Raw genomic sequence first — 19,669 nt, 5'->3', positions numbered from 1 at the left:
CCAGGCTTGAAGCTCCCAGCACGGTCCACGGGGACCCAGGCCTGCTCCCCCTGCCACCGCAGTGTCCCGGAGCCGGACCCCCAGCCTGGAGCCCCAGCCGCAGCTGCGGAGCCCAGGCCCCAGGCAGGCAGGGCCAGGCCCCCCCCTCGCTCCCTCCCCCTCTCCGCTCTAGGGGCCAGGGGCCCGGACCTTCCTTGCTCTAGTCACACCTCATGAGAAGAACACATTTTATTAGAATCGTTATACATATCATATAAATATATTTGTCCCAACTACCGACGGAGGGAGGGATCATGAAGGAAAGCTCTTATTGCTGTGGGGGAACCTGGAGAGGGAGGAAGGACCGAGAAATGGGGACACCTGGGACCGTTTGTTCCCCCCATCCCTCACAGAAGGCACAAATGCATTATTTCTTTCCATGTGAGGACACTGGGGGGAAGTGGCGGGGAGGGGCAGGAGACGGAATACAGAAAACCTCAAAATACAAAAGAAACCTCCAAACTTCATATCTAATGTTGTGGAAAAGGCCAGGGTGGGGTGCAGAAGGCAATGGGTTGGGGGTGGGGGGCGGGAGGCAGAGAGAACCACTGAAGCTCAGAACCGAGAGACCCCAAGAGGCTGTGGTGTCCGTGCTACTGCCTCCATGCAGGCCCCAGAGAAAACTCGGGTAAACCAACATAGACCCCAAATGAGAGGGTGGGGCGCCCCAGGAATTGGCTTTGGGGCATCAGAGAGTGTATATGAGTGTGAGTGTGTGTGTGTACGTGGTGGTGGTGTGGTAGCTGGTGTCAGTGACAGAGCAACCAGGCCCAGGAGGGGCTGATCTTATTCCCCCTGGGGAGGGCCTCCTCCTGGTTCCTCCAAAACCGCTTTCAGGGGGTACAGTCAGCCGCTGCTTCCAGGAAGGGCCCTGCCTGGGCAACGAGCCTGGTGGGAGAGGATGAAGGCCAGAGCCCCAGATGAAAATGGTTCGGGAGCGGTTCTCAGGGACCAGAATGCCATGGAGGCCAGTGTGTCAGAAGAGGCGTGAGCCTAAGTGTATGTCTGTGCATGAGTGTGTGTGTGTGTGTGTGTGTGTCAGTGTATCTGTGCGTGTCCTGGGGTGGGGGTGGGTGAGATCACTCAAAGGTAAAGGGGTCCTGGGTGCTGAAAAAGAAGTGTCCATCCATGTGGTCCTCCAGGGCGTCCTTATCACTCTCGGCTGGGAATCGCTCCTTACAAATAGGGCACTCCCTCCACGGGGGGGTGGCGGGGCCCCCAGTGCTGGCCTCTGACAAGGGACCCACTGCGAAGCCACTGCGGGAGACGGGAAAGGAGCCGGTCAGCGCGCTGCAGTGCCCTCCTGCCCTGGGGACTGCGGGGAGGAGGGGCCCACGCTCGGGGCTCCCAGGTCCCCTTCCTCGGGCAGCTCCCTGCTGGCTCTCCCCTGACCTCCCCAGCATCCTTCTCCCCACGCTCTCCTCTCTCCTCGGCCTCCTTCCCTAGTCCCTGCAGAGGCTGAGGCTCAGCCCATCCCCCACCCCTGCTCTCCTCCCTCCATCTCCGTCTGCTGCCTAATGAGGCTGAAAATGAGTCTGACATCGTCCTTCATCTTCCTGCTCCAGCTGAGAAGGATGACAGCATCACCCCCTCCCTGCCCTGAGCCCATCTCACTTCGAGGAAAGCTGGGGGCTACATGATAAAATCTCTCTTCCCCCTGCCTTCCCCTTTTGACCTGCGGAAGGAAAGGGAAGGCCGAGGCGGCCGTCTGATCCCTGAGCCCCCAGCCCCTGCCCCTGCATCACCCAGAGGGTCTCCCAGGGGAGCGAGGGAAGAGGGTCAGGGAAGAGGGACCTCTCAGGGCTGGCCAGATGGACGCCGGATCCCAGGCTTCTCTGTGATCCCACCCCTCAGGGTATCGGGGTACCAGTCACCTCCCCTCCACCCCACATGGAGCCTAGGTACCTACCTGATGGTTGGGGAAGGGGGAGGGGCAGGAGAGAGGGGATGCAGGGCAATTTGGGCTCCACGGAAGATGGTGCTAGAACAACACAGAAGCCAGTTAAAGGCAGGGCCTCTGAGTGCACACGTGCGTTGGTAAGATGGGGGAGGAATTACCTGAAGGCACCTGGGCTTTGGAGTGGTGGGTGGTTTTCTGAGCCAACCATACCTAGGTCTCCTTTCCTTGGCTACTAGGGCCAAGAGCAGGGAGCTTGGGGGAAGGGCATGGCGGCCTTTCACCTGGTCGCCCTTTCCACTGGCACCCCCCTGCGACCCCCCTTTTGCGCTCACCTGGCCATGTCATAGAAGGCACTGCCCAGCTCAGGAAGCAGCAGATTGGCCTCCTCACCGCCACTCTGAACAGCTGCCATGAGGACTGACTTCTCATCTTCGGCCTCCTGGGCACCAGAGAGATAGGGTTGGGTTTGGGGGTAGTGAGCACCCCCAGATAGGGGAGCAGACCCTGGGAGCTGGTGAGGGAAGAGCAGTCTAGGCCCAGACAGCAGACAGTGGGCTCCAGTGGGAGTGAGGCCGGCAGGAGTTCTGGCGCGGACCAGCGGGTGAGAAGGGAAGCGTGGGGAGCAGGGGCGAGCAGCCGTGAGCTCCCGGTTGGACGGGATCTGGGGGTGTTGTCCATGGGACGGCCTTGAAGGGAGGCCAAGCCTACCCTCTCCCCCAGGGAGAAACAGAGCCCTGTATCTAGGCTGGGGCAGTCTGCTCCGGAGGAGGCCCCGCCGGCCCCCCACCTGCCCCCCGCTGCCCCTGCCCTGCTCACCGAGTCAGAGCTGGTGTCCTCGGCGGCCCCCGAGAGCTGTGGCGCCACCGGAGCCGGCTGGCTGACCACAACCCGGCCAGAAGCCTCTCGCGGCCCCGCGGGGGAGCCGCTGTCTCCGCGCTCGCAGAGGCCGTAGGAGGGGGGCCGCATGTCCTCCGGGGACTCATCCTCGGAGTCCGTCAGAGCCTCCGGGCAGCCTGGTGGTGAGGGGGGCAGGGAGCGCGCTGTTAGAGGCCGCTGGGCTGCCTCCCCGGCCAGGGGTACGCTCCCTAGACCCCCGCGGGGCCGCACAGGCTGTCCCAGGCAGGGAACACGGTGGGGGGGGGCACAGAGGGAGGGGGTACAGACTCAGCCCTGCAGCCGCCTCCTCATCCTCTGTGGCGGTGCCCTCGCTCCACTTCTCGTCCGCCACCTTCTCCAGGCGGGCCTCCAGCTTCCTCATGTACTCAAGCAGCTCCTGGAGGGGGAGCAGAGAGGTGGGGGAGGCTGGGAGGGCGCCCGCCCCGCGGCCCCACCGCCTTCCCTTGCACCCAAGGGGAACTCTGTGCTCTTCACGATCAGACGCCTTCCTCAGAGTGGGGGGCCGCTCAAAGCAGAGCCTCACTCCTGCCCCCCAGGGGCCCCCCTATGCCCAGCAGTCCTCCCCTGTCCACGAGAGGAGCCTCTGGGCCCCTCACAGTCCTCTGTGTCTAAGCCAAGAGACACAAGGTCCGGAGCCCTCAGCCTCAAGCTCTCCCTTCCGGCATCCGGGAGCCCAGGCCCAGGCTCTCACCTGCTTCTCCTCCTGCAGCTGCTCCTTTTCCTTCTGGAGCACGCGCAGGGCTGACCGCAGCTCCGTCAGTTCCCGCTTGCTCTCTGACAATTGCACCTGGGGGCACGGGGAGCCTCGAATCACCCCTAAGCACCCAGGCTCTGCGACCTGGGCCGGCCAACCCGGAGCCACATCCCCCTGTGCCTGTGTGCCCCTCCCGCCCCGACACATAGGGGGAGCCCCGAAGGCATCTCCTTCCAGGAGTCCTTTGTCTTGGTCACAGGAGACTTCGCCTGAGTCCCAGGCTCTGCCCCTCGAGTGTGGGCCTGAATGCTGGTCGTAGCAGGGACACTACAATTCTCCTAAGGCGTCCCCGTGAGGCCCAGAATATGTCTTGAGGACAGAAAGGGACATTGTACGTTTCAAACCAACGAGCTGTGGGCCCTGTGCAGCGAAGATGCCACCCCGCACGGAAGTGAGCACCTGGCACTGCTGAGCCCACGCGCAAGGCAGCACCGGGTGACTGGCCGCCGCGGGAGGCCGCAGGACGCGACTATGGGTGGCCGCGAGCCTCACCAGGCTGGAATCCTTCTCCCGGGCCAGTTCTGTCTTGAACACTTGGTTCTGGGTCTTCTCCTCCTGAACTGCCTTTTCCAGTCGAAGTATCTCCGCACTCAGCTTCAGGATTTTGTCTTTCTCTGCCTGCCACACGGCCGAAAAGGAAAACGGGAGGGAAAAGGGGAAAGAAAGAGACGCTACTGGCAACAGCACCTTCCTCGCTGTGTCCCTTCCTTTATTTAAGTGAATATTTTGGGAGCAGTTTCCCATCTTGGCTTCCTCGTTCCCTGTGGTCTCAATGAAGGAAGGGACACACCAGCAAGGTGCCTTGTCGACCTGGAACGGGCATTACAGACGGGGCCCAGGGCCACAGGCAGTAAATGTTTCTGAACCAGATGGTAACCAAGGAAGGTGCTACAAGGATGAGGACTGGGACACCTACTCAGGGACAGGTCGTCCCTGGACAGTGAACTGTACCTCCCTCAGAGCCCCGCCTCCAATCCCTGAGTCCTCCCAGGTCCTCATTCCTCTCTGCCCGCCCAGGGCATCTGGCCACATGGAGGTGGGGCGGCGGCCGTGAGCTCCCAGGTCCCCATCCCTCTACCTCCACGCTCTGCAGCAGCCCGGCCCGCTCCTTGCTCCACTGGCTTTTTTCCTCCTTCAGATGCAGGCTGAGCTCAGCCAGCCGGCCACTGACTCCAGCCACCTCGAGGCGGCTGCGGTGGAGCTCAGCCATGGTGCGGTCCCTGGCTCCTGCCGCGCTGGCCAGCTCCTCCCCAAGGAGAGCGGCTTTCTGCTGACTCGAGGCTGCAAGCTCCTGGGCTCCTCGAAGCTGCTCCTTCAGGGGCTCCAACTCAGCCTCAGAAGAAAGGGGGAGATGGAGATTAGGGCTCCCCGAGAGCTCCCGGTGAATCCTGATCTCCTGAGCCAGGAAAGTGAGCAGGCTCCGTGCCACCCGCCACCGCATCAGGACTCAAGGTGTGGGCTGTTCAGTCTATAGCCTTGTCTTTTCCCCAGACTTTCTGCAGCCAGCCCTTGGAACTTCCCCTACTTCCTATGGCCTAGGAAGGGAGAGGCACTTACCACACGCTGCTGGGCCTGGCCTAGGGTGTCCTTCATCTGGGCCACCTTGTCCTTCAGCCGCTGGGCCTGAGCACCCTGTTCCTCCTGCCGGCCCTTTGCTTCCTGCAGCTCCAAATTTAAGCGATGGTTTTCTTGTTGTGCCATCTGGAGCTCAGCCTGATGGAGGCGGTAAACAGGTAAGGAAAGCGGTACGTGCATCTGGGGTGGCTGGACAGGGTTCTGCTTCCCAGACTTAACGCAAACTCAAGCACTCAGCTCTGGTCAGCCCTTCTTGGGGCCTCCGCTCACAGCCGCTCAGTCCTGAACGCCCAGTCTCTGGCTCCCAACACAGAGCGGCATCACAGCCGGGGCAGGGTCTTACATGGATCTAGGTATCCCATGTACCACTGCTGCTTCTCTGTTCTTCCTTTTATTTTTTTTAAGATTTTATTTATTTGAGGGAGAGACAGAGATAGAGTGAGCAGGGAGGAGAGGGAGAAGCAGACTCCCCACTGAGCAGTCCCTGACTCGGGCTCGATCCCAGGACTCTAGGATCAGGACCCGAGCTGAACGCAGATGCTCAACCTACTGACCTACCCAGGAGCCCCTCTGTTCTTCCTTTTAGATCAAAACTCAGTCTGGATGTCCCCGGCCCTTGAACTCAGCATATTCCACCTCCCACTCCACTCCTTTCCACTCTCACTCCGCCCGTGGTACTGACTACTCTCCCAGTCGCTCCAGCTGGATCTGCCGGTGCCATGGCTGCTGGGCTCCATCCTTTCCCTAGTGACCCACGGAAAGCCTTCTGCGTGTCCGTCCTCCACCTCGTTCACAGCCGTCTTTTTTTTCCACTATCAATGCAACTGTATGAGCTCAGGCTCTGGCCATTTCTTACTTGGATTATTGGATAATCTCATCTCATACCCAGTTCATCTCCCACAAGGAAATCACATGAATCTTAAGTACACGTCGCCCTCCTGAAAATCACTGATGCCTCTCACTGCTTACAGGACACAGACTGAACTCCAGGTCCTCTCCAATCTGACCTAGGCCTTCTTGCAAACTCTTCACCCACACGTTCAATTGCTCTGAGTGTTCTGGGCTCTCAGCCTTTGCTCACATCTTTCTGTTTCCAGAACAGCCTCCCTCTCATCTCTTGTCTACTCAAATTCTCCTTCCTCCTTATTGCTGAACAAATGGTTTTTAAATAATTTTCCACGGAAACCTAGGGTTTGGAAGAAGCCATTTAGAGGCTCTGTGAGTATCTGATTTGAATTTCTTCTAAATTATTTAAAAAACACATGAAAACAGCACACAAACTCACAAGTTAACAGTCCTAATCCACTGACAAGTGCTTCTAGGTTAATTTATTTTTGTGCAAACCTCAGAATGAAGTCTCTATCGGATCTTCTATTGAACTGAACAGCACACTGAGATGGCCAGGTGCACAGTTCAACAATGGCTGTCATTTGCTCTTATGGCATGTGAGACTCAGTGTTCTCAGTACTGCACAACCAAAACACAATGCACACGTATATTAGTGGCTGAGGCTGACTATCACCTATAACCTCTGATTTCAAGGTTTGGCATGCATCAGGATTACCTGATTACTTTTCTTACAATTCAACATTGAATATTTGAATTTATAAAAAAATAAATTTATAGTAATAAAATACTTTTATCTATTTTTTAAAAGATTTATTCATGAGAGACACCCAGAGAAAGGCAGAGACTTAGGCAGAGGGAGAAGCAGGGACTCCATCCCTGTACCTGGGATCGCACCCTGAGCCAAACGCAGACAGACACTCAACCACTCACTGAGCCACCCAGGCGTCCCTGCTTTTTCAGTGAGGTTCCACATAAGATGGAAAACTTCACTGGGGGGGGGGGGGGCGGGAAGGAAAGCTAAAACCATTAGAAAATATGAGGATAGTTTATTCCCCCTTTTTCTTTCTCTCTCTCTTTTTTTAAAGTAAGCTCTATGCTCAAAGTAGGGCTTGAACTCACGACCCTGAGATCAGGAGTCCTATGCTCTACTGACTGAGCCACCCAGGCAACCCCGTACCCTTCCTTTTATTTTTTTATTTTTATTTTTTTTAATTCTTTTTTTTTAAATTTTTTTTTTAAAATTTATTTGTGATAGTCACAGAGAGAGAGAGAGAATGAGGCAGAGACACAGGCAGAGGGAGAAGCAGGCTCCATGCACCGGGGGCCCGACATGGGAATCGATCCCAGGTCTCCAGGATCACGCCCTGGGCCAAAGGCAGGCGCCAAACCGCTGCGCCACCCAGGGATCGTAACCTTCCTTTTAAAAGCCCTTTCTAATGACCCTAAAAAGATGTGCTTGCACCCACTCACCTTATTTTTAGGCTCCATGCCCAGTGTGGAGCCCATCGTGGGACTTGAACTCATGACCCTGGGATCAAGACCTGAGCAGAGCTCACGAGTCAGACGCTGACCCACTGAGCCACTGGGTGCCCCCCATCATAACACTTGATTATTTTTCCCCGGCGATGCTTGGTATGTTCCGCTTGGACTCATCCCGATTTGGGTATACATTTTATGTTTCTAGGAGAGGGCACACGATGTTCTCTTTACATTTTTACCCCCTTTGGTGCCCGGCACTCAGGACTTAATAAACACTGGATGAACAATTCAGAAAGCAAACCAACTGGGAGCCCTTACCTCACTTTGCTCCTTGTCTGCTTGCACTTCTTTCAGTTGCCCGAGGAGCTTCTCCTGTTCCCGAGTTAGGGCCTTCACCGTGTCCCTCACCCTGTGTGTGGGGAGAGGGAATGTCAGCCGACTGGTCACCAGAGAAGACATGATGCGGACTTCCATCTCGAGCTCTTCTACTGGTGCTCCTGTAGGCCCTGACCTCCACCTGTCTTTGAGGAGTTCAAATTCCCAGACCAGGGTGATCTCGTTTTAAGCCCCAAGTACCCACGGTTCCTGGTTCTAGAGCACAATCTAGAAATAAAGCTTTTCTTTGCTCTTTATGTATCACTTTAAGGAAGGTTCTGATGGTTTCCTAGTTGTTTTCATTCAATCAAGAGACCAGAATCCGGTCTTTTTTTAGACAAGAGACAGCTGTGATTGATTACAAACTTTGGCTCTAAATCAGAAGTTGGCAGACTTTTTCTGTAAAGGGCCTGACAGTAAATACTTCGGCCTTTGCAGGCCAGGAGGATTCTGTGGCAACTACTCAACTCTGTCACTGTGGTGTGAAAGCAGCCACAGACATCATGTACATGAGCAGCATGGCTGTTCCAATAAAACTTTATTTATGAACACTGGAGTTTGAACTTCGTATAATTTTTACATCACAAAATAGGTTTCTTCTTTCGTTTTTTAACCATTAATTGTCAAAATCATTCTCACCTCGCGAGCTGTACAAAAACAGGTGGCAAGGTTAGATCTGGCACACAGGCTGGGGTTTACTGACCCCTGGTCTAGACAGTCCCTAATCTTTTCCAGATGCTCAGTCTGATGCCTGCTTTTCTATTCCATGATTTAGAACCTAGACATTTATTATCTCCCTAAGGCAAGACTAACATATTCTGCACTGAAGAAGTCTCAGGGAGTAACTCATGTTTTACTCTGGCCCTTGGATAATATGCCTCTTCAAGGAGTTAAAAAAATACATAAAATCCACCAGCGCTGAATGCAGAGACTTAATTGTGTGATTCGAAGAAAGGACTAGCACAGTTTTCCCGGTGAAACTTCGAAGGACAGGCATGGGAAGTGGTCAATATTCGTGCTGTTTGGTAGAAATAATAGTTGTCTCGTAGAAGAAAGAAATTCATTCTGTGTGGCTCCAGAGGTCTAAACGAGGGCCAGTGGAGGAAAGTCAGAGGAGGGAGTTACAGGAAGGTTTGGTTCAATCCAAGAGACATGATGGCAGCTGTCTGATACTGAAAGAGGCTGCCTTCTGCAGTAGTGATCCCCTCAGGTACCTTATATTCCTCCCAGCGCTCACATTTATGACTTACACCTTTTTCCAGAGGAGAGAACCCGTAACATTCCTGGATCACCAGTTCAAACGTTTCCTAACAGTGAGAATGGAGTCTAATAATCTTCTTTTAAATTCATTTTTACTTTTTATTGTTTTTTAACACAGTTCTTTTATGAAGATTTTTATTTATTTATTAAGAGAAAGAGAGAAAGAAAGTGCATGGGCACATGCCCGAGTGGGGGGGAAGGGCGGAGGGAGAGTCTCAAGCAGACTCCATGCTGGGCACCGAGCCTCACGCAGGGCAGGCTCCAACTCATGACCCTGAGGTGAAATCAAGAGTCAGGCGCTTAACCGACTGAGCCACCCAGGTGCCCCTTCTTTTTGTTTTTTAAGATTTTTAAAGTAATCTCTACGCCCAATGTGGGGCTCAAACTTACAACCCCAAGATCAAGAGTCACCCGCTCTACTGACTGAGCCAGCCGGGTGCCCCTCTAATCTCCTCTGCTGCAGTAAAATCTGACATCCATCCTCTCTTGTGTTGACTGTTGTATCCATTCTCTTCTTCCAAATCCTCCACTCTGAGCTCCTGCTTAGCCTCTGCCATACCGAAAATAGTAACTCTGATTACTTTTGAAGGTGAGGAATACAGAACAAGCTTAGGAAAAATGGGAGAGCGCTAGGCAGGAAAAGATTTCCCCAGTGGGGAGGATAACCACGGGAGACAGAGAGCAGGGGTCTGAAACAAGAGGCTGGAGTCTGGGAGCGATGGAAAGCGAAAGGAAGTAATGGGGGCAGAGGAGGTCCGCTCACCTGTCCAACTCCACCTCCTTTGTCAGCACTTTCTCACTGATGGTCTGGATGTCATCTTCCAGCTCCAGGATGCGTGCCACATGGTCTCCCTGTTGTCGGCTCAGGATGTCCCTCTCTTCTATGAGCTCCCCGTGGGACCGGGAGAGCCCCTGCAATTAAGGTTACCCCAGAAGAATGAAGCTGACACCTCTCAAGGAACAGAACAAGGGCTTAGGAGGAGCATACCAGAATTTGAGTGTCCTTCATCCCCCTATCCTGTCTCCTTCCTTGAGAAAGAAACTGCAAGGGGACATTCCCTTCCTGGTGAATACGGCCACTTCCACCCTACCTCAGCACTCCTGTGTGCGAAGAACTGAGTCTCATTACATGACTTTTGCAAGGTGTCCCCTGGCACTTCAAGTTAAATCCCACTTGTTACTCCTTAAAGCTATCTTAAAGATTTTATTTGGGCAGCCCCGGTGGCGCAGTGGTTTAGCACCGCCTGCAGCCTGGGGCGTGATCCTGGAGACCCGGAATCGAGTCCTGCATCGGGCTCCCTGCATCTTTTTTTTAAAGATTTTATTTATTTATTCATAGAGACACAGAGAGAGAGAGAGAGGCAGAGACACAGGCAGAGAGAGAAGCAGGCTTCCTGCTGGGGGAGGCTGATGTGGGTCTCCATCCCAGGACCCTGGGGTCACGACCTGAGCCACCCAGGTGCCCCTCCTTATTTTTTGATGCCAGAACCACCTTAAAAACCCACTCATGTCTCTCCTCTCCCATCTTCACTGGGTTCAGATTTTGGACCCCGGGTGACAGCCAAGCCCTGCTCTCCCCTCCCCCCGGCCCAACTCCCACCTTGTACTGCTCCCTGAGCTCCGCATGCTCCTGCCTGGCAGTCGCCAGAGCCATCTCGAGATCCTGTACTTGATTCCTCAGCTCCGTCACCTGTCCCTCCAGCTGCAGCTTCAACTGCATCAGGTCATTCCTCTCTTGCTGGCTCTCGTCCAGCTGGTTCTACAGGGGGTGGGATGAAGGGGTGTTTGTGTTTGTGAAGGTCCCGGCCCTGTCACTCTGCAGATGCACAGACATTTGGGGCTGGAAGTTACACCAGTAGGAGCTATAAAGAGGTGAGCAAGGGGAGGCTCTGTGTGTTACTGAATCCTGCCCACCACTGGGCAGACACACCAGCTCCTGACACCCTTGGAAGAAGTCTCTCTCAATCCATGCAGACAAAAGGGATGGCTCCCTGAATCTTACCATATCTATTCCCGAACCACACAGATGTAGGTTCAGTTTTTACTAGCTGTGTCACTTTGAACGAGTTACTTAACTTCTCTGAGTCTCTGTCCTCATTTGTAAAGTGATCTCTTAGCCTAGACTGTTGAAAGGTGATTGTGATAAGAATAACGAATGTAAAAACAGAACATGGAAGACATCCAGCTAGCCAACAGACACATGAAAAGATGCTCAACATCGCTCATCATCAGGGAAATGCAAATCAAAACCACAATGAGCTATCACCTCGCAGCTGTCAGAACGGCTAAAAGAAAAAACACAAGATACAAGTGTTGATGAGGATGTAGACCAAAAGGAACCCCTGCACTGCTGGTGGGAATGCAAACTGGTGCCGCCACTGTGGAAATGCTATGGAGGCTCCTGAGAAAGTCAAAAATAGAACTACTCTAACCATCCAGTAATTGCATTCCTAGGCATTTACCCCAAAAGTATGAAAACACTAATTCAAAGGGATATATGCACCCCGACGTTTACAGCAGCATCAGCTACAATAGCCAAACTATGGAAACAGCCCAAGTGTCCACCGACCGATGAACGGATAAAGATGAGGCGTATAGACACACCACTCTCTTACTCAGCCGTAAGGAAGAATGAGGTCCTGCCATTTGTAACATGGATGGAGCTGGACGGTTTAATGCTAAGTCGGAGAAAGAGACAAATACCATAGGATTTCACTCATGTGGAATTTAAGACAAATGAGCACAGGAAAAAAAAAAAGAGAAACAAACTGCTGGTTACTGGAGGGGAGGTGGGTGGAGGGATGGGGGGATAGGTGAAGGGGATGAAGAGTACACTTGTCATGATGAGCACCGAGTAGTAAGACGTGAAACTGCTGAATCACTGTATTGTGCACCTGAAACTAATATAACACCGTCTGTTAACTAGAAATAAAAAAAAAAAAAAACAAAAAAACAGAAGCTGGGGTCGGAGCTCACACAATGTCCGGCTTATGTAAGATAGAAACATCTTCCTACTCTTGCGTTGATTCCACGTGTTTAGAGGGTTCAAGAAGCAAGAATTTACTTAAATCACAGACGAGCTGCCCCTTCTCACCCCCTGGGCCTTCCTCAAGTCTGCCCTCTGGTCTGGGGGGTCTACTTCCTCCCCACCCATCCCTGTCCTTTCTCTTCAGGAAGTCCTTGCTGACATCTGCCCTCATCCTAATTCTCCTCTATTGGGTCCATTTGGTCCAACGGGAAAGGAATATAAGCCACGTGCAGAGTTTTAAATTTTCTAGTAGGTACTTCACACAAGTCACAAGCAACAGGTGAAATTCACTTTAATGATGTTTCGTCTAACCCAGTCTATCCGAATTGATCATTTCAACGTGGAATCAATATTTAAAAAAAGATCTTTTACTTTTTTTAATACTAAGTCTCCAAATCCTTTGTGTCTGTCACCCAGGTAGGACAGCTCAATTTGGACCAGTCACATTTCAAGTGCTCAAGAGCCCCCAGGACTGCACTGTGCAGGTCTGGGGCCCTACTATCTGCCTCGTTCCTCACCTGCCCTGGAAGTGGGTCTCAGTCTCCCTTCCCTCTGGGCATTCCCTCCCCTAGATTGGCCTCCCTCCACCCTTTAGATCTTCCTCTAGGGCCTAGGAGAGGACGTGGCACTTGGGAGGAATGCTCGAAAAGTACTTATGAAATCTTGAGTGACACTGGCCTGTGGGCGGCTTGCTTGCTTTCCTGCCCTACGTGTTTGTGTCTATGTTAGATTGAGACTTTCTTCATGGCAAGATTGTGTAACTCCCAGTGAGGTCTTCAGTTGAGGCCACAGCCCAGGGGAGGGTGAAGCAGAAAAGGGTCCCTCACCCTGCGACCCTCCCACTCTCCTTCCCAGGAGCAGCTCTGTTGTTCTGTTCTCACCTGCAGCACAGTGGCCTTGGGGACAACCAGCAGGATGTCAGAGCCTCCATCGGTCTCCTCCAGGGTCACCAGTTCATCCATGGGCCTTGGCTCTCGGAACTGGAAAGGGGGACTCTGCCCACACACCCGGCCCTGGCGGTTCACGTACCGGAACTGGTAGAGCTGGGCTCCGGGTTTGGGCAGGTAGCTGGCTGTGCGAAGAGGAATGAACCCGGGACCCCACCATGATCCCAGGCCCTCAATGCTTGGCAGGTCCCCCTTCCCCTGGATGTGTCTTATTGCCCACTGTCCTTCGCGCCAGCCCCTTGTTTCCTGTTCCACAGACCGGTTTCTTTCCACCTCCCACGGGCCATTTCCATTTCCTGGGATATTCTTCTCCCTCCTTTCTGCCTTCCTGTCCTTCCTTTCTTTCCCAAACCTACCCTCCTCAATAACAATAATACTGATGATGATAATGATGATGCGAGTTACCTCTTACTGAGTGCCCACCCTGTACCGGGCACTATGCTAACTCTTTACCTGTGTCATTTTAAACCTTCATATTGTACCTATAAGCCATAGATCCCCTTTTACTGTTGAAATAACAGACACAGAGAGATTAGGTAATTTGTCCAAGGTCAAACAGCTTGTAAGTATTAGAGCTGACCTTTGACCCCAGGTCTTTCAGAATCTAATGACCACCTTCTCAATCTATGACCCCACCTTTTCCCCTTTCCCTCTTCCCTACACCCAGTTCCCTAAGAGGACTTCAATTTTTTTTTTTTTTTTTTTTTTTTGGTAGGAGGCAGGATTAGTGGCCCTCCTTCCATCCTTGAGTCCCTGATTCTATAATAATCCCATGATTTCATGTCTGCTGAGCCCTATTGGATATAATTCTTATTTGCACTTATTTTTCTTTGTCATCAGTACCTAACCTTTGTTTCTGAGCCCACTATCCTGCTCTAAACCTCTATCCCCCTGGCTCTTCCATCCTGGACCTTCCCTCTTCCCTTGTACCTTGGAACTGGACACTGGCGTGGACAGGAGACCCGTCAGCTGCACTCTCCGGCACTGAAGACCAGACAAATGTGTGGTAATCCCGAACACAGGCAGCCTCCACCTGTGAAGGCCCAGGGTGGGAGAGGGGGATGGTGATAGAACTATAGGCTACAGATGGCAGAAAGGACTGAGGGATTGAACAGGGGACAGGATGCTGTTACAGGGGCAAGGAGGTTAAGAGACAGGGAAAATAGAGGGATACCCTGTGGCAGGAGAGAGCAAGGCCAAGATGGGGAGATGAGCTTTGCTTACACAGATGGCCTCTGTTCCCTGTAACAGCTTTTCCCTTCTCTATCAACATGAAGTTGAAAATCCAAGGACTAAGTCATTCCCCTTATTCCAACCAACCCATGGCCCATAAATCTGAGCCAAAAGGGGTTTCAGGGATACCTTGAAGATGCCAATCCAGTCGCTGGCACTGGGCACGGTGCCTGGGGGAAGGGTATAGTGACATTCCACCTTGGTGTTGGGGATGTAGGTCCGTGCTACATTCAAAAAGTTGACTCCACCTCGGGAAGGTGCCCGGCTTAGTGATGATTCTTCCATCCTGCCCTCAAGCTATTTGCCCTCCTACAGAAGAAAGTGTTAATATCCTGAAAATCTCTCCAATCCATCTCTTCTTCCCCACAGCTCCATTCCCACCCACTCACAGCTCCTCCCACTACACCTGGAGATGAAGGCATATCTCGTTTCCAGTCCCTGAGGAGGTATCATTTTTAGTCTCCAGAACATAGGTCTGACCTTCTAAGTCAGTCCCCATGCTGTCTCATGCTGCACCTTTGACCAATCCCAGTATCCCAGGCTCTGCCCCCCAAGTCCCTCCTTTTCCACCTTTTAACATCCTGACCATTCCAAATTCTTCAGATCCCACCTCCCCATCTCAGCCCCCATATCTTTTGGCTCTTGGATTCAAAATTCAACTGAGGTGTGGGGCCCCCTCATTTTGAGTGGGTCTCCTTGCCCACTCCCATCATACCCTGGATGACTTATGACACCTGAAAAACCACCTAAATCCCCCCCTAAAATAATGACTGAGCCTTTAGAGCTGGGAAATGGCTGGACTAACAGCCCAATCCTCAGGCCCTGGAGGTCTCAGTTCTCTCCTCTCGGAGTCGTCTACCCTCATGAATTTAAAGAAAAAAAGCTTCTGGTCTCATTCAGGAGACAAAGGGAAAGGGAGGATATGGGGGAAGACAGGTTTTGTCTCTCCACTTTGTTACTCCAGGAAGTCAAGAATTCTGGAGGCGGCTGCTTCAAGGGTGGAGTTGAAACACTCAGCAGGAACGTGGTGGTGCGGGGAGATGGAATGTGGGAGCCTGGAGCCAGGAAAGCCCCATTCCCGGGGAGGGGATAGACTGGAAGGTGGGAAGTAAGGGCCCTAGAGAAGGGGAAATATATATTTGATGTTGAGAGGAGGGAGAGATAATGTAAAAAGAACCTAACGTTCTTTTGTTTAGGTCTTGCCGGGAGCAGAACTAGACACCTGCTGCTTTGGCTGTGTTAACCCAGCTGTAGTATTTTCCTTCCCATTTTCTCCCTGCCCACTTCAGCCTCGATGCTAAGTGCCTGGATGGGGAGTTGGAGGCATCCTGTAAGATGGGACTGGGGGGAAGTGGTGTCCCCAGTTGGGTGGGAACTGTGGGGATGGAGTGAGACACAACGACAATAATCAACAGAACTGCTCAGCCTAAGGCTCTGAGATGGCCCTCGTCAGCGCTCCCGTCCAGCCCACTCATTTTCATCCTATGCCAACCGCAGAGGACGGCGTCCAATCAGCCAAGGCCACTAGTCAGGTGCACACCCCTAAACATCACAAACCGACGGCGGGGGCTTTAAAAATCAACAGAATTTCAGTAGAGAAGGAAAGGTGAGTCAGTTCTCCAAAAAAGAAGCAACTTCTCCCTCCAAAATATGGATTGGATGCAGGACAAGAGGTGGGTTTTTTTGTTTGTTTTTTTTTTTTTTGGCTTTGGGGTTTCAGCTCCGAAAAATCCCCAGCTAAAAATCAGCCCGCGTTTTCTCCAAATACAATTCTTCTGGCCTTCTAAGTGAAGATGAGTTGTCCCCAAAGATCTAAGCCTGGGGAACCTCCAATATGCCCCACAAATAAAATCCGGAGCAGCTGGAAACATTCATCAGTCCCGATACAAAGCTCTGGGCGCCTAAAGTGTCTGTGTGCAGCTCGACTCCAATGTTCGCGGGGGAGGGGAGAGTCCCATCACCCCCAACTCTGTAGGGCTCCAGAGTTCCTAACGACCTACCACTTGGAAGGTTCCCCCCCCCCCCCCCCCCCGGGATTCAGCGTAGTAAAGGCCTCTGGCTTGGGGCGGGAGGGTCAGGAGAAAGGGAAGGTTTGTGAGGGTCGAGTCTTGCCGGGGAGAGAATGAGTAAATATTTCAGCTTCTCCCAAATACTTTAAGCGTAACAAGCTTTTCAGAGGAGGCCGAGGGAGCGGTGCGAACAGGGAGGGCGCACCATCCTGGTCGCGGCCCCCGGAGACCCCAAACTCTTCCAACAGTAGCGGTCGGCTTCTCCAGTACGCAAAGTGTTAAAACCCAAACGCTCCTCCACCTCCCTTCTACGGTTCCCTTAGGTTATCCTTTCGCACACTGGAAAGTGGGGTGACCCCCCCACCGCCCCGCATTAGGTCGCCCCCAAATTAGGCCAAGTTTCTTACCCACACACGGATCAGCTGTTCCCTCACCTTCTACCAACAACAAAAACAGCACTCCGACTCTCGGAGGAGAGGGAGGCGGGTGGACGCGAGGGCTTCTGGGGCTTGTGGTTCCTCCGCGCCCCTGTACCCGCGCGCCGGCCTGGATCTGGGACTACACATCCCAGGAAGCTGTGCGTGAGGAGGGCGGAGCAGAGGGCGGCCGTGGCGGCGGCTTCCTCACGGCATCTTGGGAGGTGTAGTTCTCGCTTCCGGGACTGTAAACGAGGGTGTGGCCCCCGAAGGACTTCACGCCCCAGGATTCCTTGGGAGGGGGCGGTCTGTGTTAGCGGGGACGGAGGGTTTGTAACGTGCGTGGTGGGTGGGCTGGTGGGCGGGGCTAGGGTCCTAACGCCCCCTGCGTAATGCCTGCAGCGGGGCTGGACCCGTTGCGTTGCAGCCTGCTGTTTGCTTTTCGGAGCGGGCGTGGGGTGGCTGGTGGTGATACTTACAGTCTGTAGAGGAAGACACTAAAGCCCCCGATATTTAAGGAACCAGTCTAAAAGCATCCAAGCTCCACGAAGCTAGAACTCCCGTGCACGACTCCCGAGTGCGGTGCTCTTGCCACCGTATCGCAGCTAACCTGCTATTTAGGGACGGGAACAACTGGCTGGGGGGGGGGGGGGGGCAGCTTCTTCTTTGCTCCAACCTCAGCAGCAGCCCCTGTGAACACTGTGCCTTGCACCACTATATGCCCCCCCCCCCCCATGTTGAGGGACTCAGTGTCAGGGGCCTGCCAATATTCATACACCTGACCTGGCCTCTCCTCAAGTGGCCTGTAGGTCTAGGAAGAGGGCCCACTGCCTGAGGTGGTGTTGGCGGGGGAGGGGGGGGCGCGTGGGGAGGTGAAGAAAGAATGAGGCTGAAAGGGGAGCCTGACATAATTCAGGATTGGTCAGAACTCACAAACAAGCCACTTAGAGCCCAAGCCTTTTAAGTGGCTTAAATGAATTAGGATGACAATACATGTTATTGTTCCTGTTTCTATTTAGGAGAGGTAAGAGACTCACACTCCTCCCACAACCTAAGTCAAGTTAAAGGCTTGGGCATCCTCTGGCCTCCCCCTTCCCGGACCACAGGACCTTCCACGTAGTCTGAGGCCCTCCAAATGATCTCTCTCCTTGTCTCTGCACTAAGGGATTGCAGTCTAAGGATTGATTTGCTCTTCTTGGGTGCCTGCTTTAATTCTCTGCTTCCTAAGTTATGGAGCCTCTGCCTTTCCCAAGTTTTTTGGTAGTATTTTGCTTTTATGACTGAATAGGGTGTCTGATGCCTGCCCTTGGGTGCCTTTCATCTGAAGATCTCCAAGCACTTAACAATAAGTCACTGGGCTTCACAAACATTAAGGTGACACGTCTGTGTCATTAGTCAGGATTTATGAGTTAGGGAATAAGCTGCTGGATGAGGAGCTGGCTCAAGGTCCTGGGGTGGGTTAAGAGTGGAGCCTGTTCAGGGACCCAAGTCTCATGTGTTCTTGATTTTTGTCTTCCACCTAGAAAAAAGGCTTGGAAGAAAAAATCAGTCTCAGCTGGAGCTAAAAACAAAAAACAACCCACAATATTTTCCATTTTTTTTGTGTGCTTACAATGTGTTTATGCTAAGAATTTCTCCGTTTACTGTGACAGGTAGGTCCTGTTATTATTCCCATTTTATATATGATGAGGGTTGAGGCACAATTACAGTGACTTACCTGCCATCATCTAACTAGTAAGCAGTAGAATCAGAATTCAAGCACAAGCAGTCAGTATACTAGGCCCCCACCCCAGAAACTGCTGGTATGTGATATTAACTCATTATTCTAAGGAACGGTGCTATTAGTCAATCAAAGGACAAATGTTCACTAAGCATTTATGTGCAAGGGGCACAGATGACGTGATTAATTCAAGAAATAAGTGTGTGAGGTACTATGCGAGGTATTCAATTGATTTTGTTGAAAGAACGAATATAAAGGGCACCTGGGTGGCCCAGTTGGCTGAGTGTGGGACTCTCTGGGTCTCTGCTCAGGTCATGGTCTCAGGGTCAGGAGATCGAACCCCATTTTGGACTCCTGGCTCAGCACCGGGTCTGTTTGAGATTGTCCTCTCCTTCTCCCTCCCCATCTACCCCTCCCCTACATGCGTGTGCTCTCTCTCTCTCTCTCTCAAATAAATAAAATATTTTTAAAATATTTTTAAAAATTTTAAAAAAGAATGAAAATAAAATACAGATATTTGAAGGTTGGATTGGATTCAGATAGTTTGGCAGGACAAGGTCTAGGAAGGCAAAGCTTATTCCAGCCTGAAGCAAAGATTCAGAAGTGGGAATTTATAATATTTATTGGAGCCTAGGAGGTCATATAAGAACAGTGTATAAATTTCAGCTTTTTTTTTTTTTTTTTTTTCAAACTCAGATTATTGGCAATGACTGCTTGAAATGCGTTGAGAAGGATTCTGAGGAAAGAGTGCTGGGATTACTTAGTAATGTCTGCCAGCTACCCTCGAAGGAAGATGGCAGTTGCAATAGATTGACTTGTTGTTTGAAATTGTTTGCTCTCCCCTCCCTGCCCATTGCTATGTGACTTGAGGTACCTCCTTTAGGAGAATATATGTCTCATTTCATTGACTGTGGACTTGATCATGTTTCGTATATTGGCTCACGGGATGTGAACAGATGCCATGTTTGTGCGTGTGAGTTTCCACTTTCTTGTTCTTCTCTGCCACAAGAATGGGTGTATCCCGCACGAGGGCCCCTCCCGCTGGGTCCTGAAATGACAAGACCTGGGGAGCAGAGCTGTAGCCTGCCCACGGCCTCAGTACATAAGTCAGAAATAAACCTTTATCCCTGTAAGCCACCGAGATTTTGGGATTGATTGTTAGTGCAGCAAAGCTGACCAATAGTCATG

The 19,669-nt window shown here is 52.3% G+C and overlaps 1 protein-coding gene and 1 long non-coding RNA gene across 4 annotated transcripts; one reads left to right on the top strand and one right to left on the bottom strand.

Moving 5' to 3' along the window:
- Positions 1-213: 213 nt before the first annotated feature.
- On the bottom strand, positions 214-16,911 carry CALCOCO1 (calcium binding and coiled-coil domain 1). 3 transcript variants are annotated; one of them, XM_077869804.1, is made up of 17 exons: positions 16,753-16,911; positions 14,466-14,645; positions 14,034-14,136; positions 13,038-13,228; positions 10,729-10,887; positions 9,892-10,040; positions 7,812-7,902; positions 5,148-5,303; positions 4,669-4,923; positions 4,083-4,208; positions 3,528-3,623; positions 3,104-3,212; positions 2,756-2,952; positions 2,272-2,378; positions 2,098-2,191; positions 1,949-2,020; positions 214-1,296 (listed from the first exon to the last, which is right to left on the bottom strand). In XM_077869804.1, the coding sequence occupies exons 2-17, from the start codon at positions 14,619-14,621 to the stop codon at positions 1,216-1,218; spliced, it is 2,142 nt and encodes a 713-aa protein (XP_077725930.1). In that variant the 5' UTR covers positions 14,622-14,645; positions 16,753-16,911; the 3' UTR covers positions 214-1,215. The 3 variants fall into 3 exon arrangements, with proteins under 3 accessions (XP_077725930.1, XP_077725929.1, XP_077725931.1); XM_077869803.1 differs by lacking the exon at positions 2,098-2,191; XM_077869805.1 differs by lacking the exons at positions 1,949-2,020; positions 2,098-2,191.
- A 738-nt stretch (positions 16,912-17,649) lies between these two features.
- LOC144297550 (uncharacterized) lies at positions 17,650-19,389 on the top strand. The gene is made up of 3 exons (XR_013364546.1): positions 17,650-17,785; positions 18,285-18,413; positions 19,178-19,389. It is a non-coding gene; the product is annotated as an uncharacterized LOC144297550 (long non-coding RNA).
- The last annotated feature ends 280 nt before the right edge of the window (positions 19,390-19,669 follow it).

This window comes from Canis aureus, chromosome 25 (genome assembly GCF_053574225.1).
Source record: "Canis aureus isolate CA01 chromosome 25, VMU_Caureus_v.1.0, whole genome shotgun sequence".
Taxonomy (NCBI): Eukaryota; Metazoa; Chordata; class Mammalia; order Carnivora; family Canidae; genus Canis; species Canis aureus.
The sequence above is the reverse complement of the archived record's forward strand: the minus strand, read 5'-3'. Positions and strand labels throughout refer to the sequence as shown.

Excerpts from the sequence above, each read along its gene's own strand:
- CALCOCO1 (XM_077869803.1), bottom strand. The coding sequence starts at position 14,621 with ATGGAAGAATCATCACTAAGCCGGGCACCTTCCCGAGGTGGAGTCAAC. Across the intron at positions 10,041-10,728 it reads AGCTCAGGGAGCAGTACAAG|GGGCTCTCCCGGTCCCACGG; the intron begins GTGGGAGTTGGG and ends CCTTAATTGCAG. Across the intron at positions 3,213-3,527 it reads AGCTGCAGGAGGAGAAGCAG|GAGCTGCTTGAGTACATGAG; the intron begins GTGAGAGCCTGG and ends CTCCCCCTCCAG.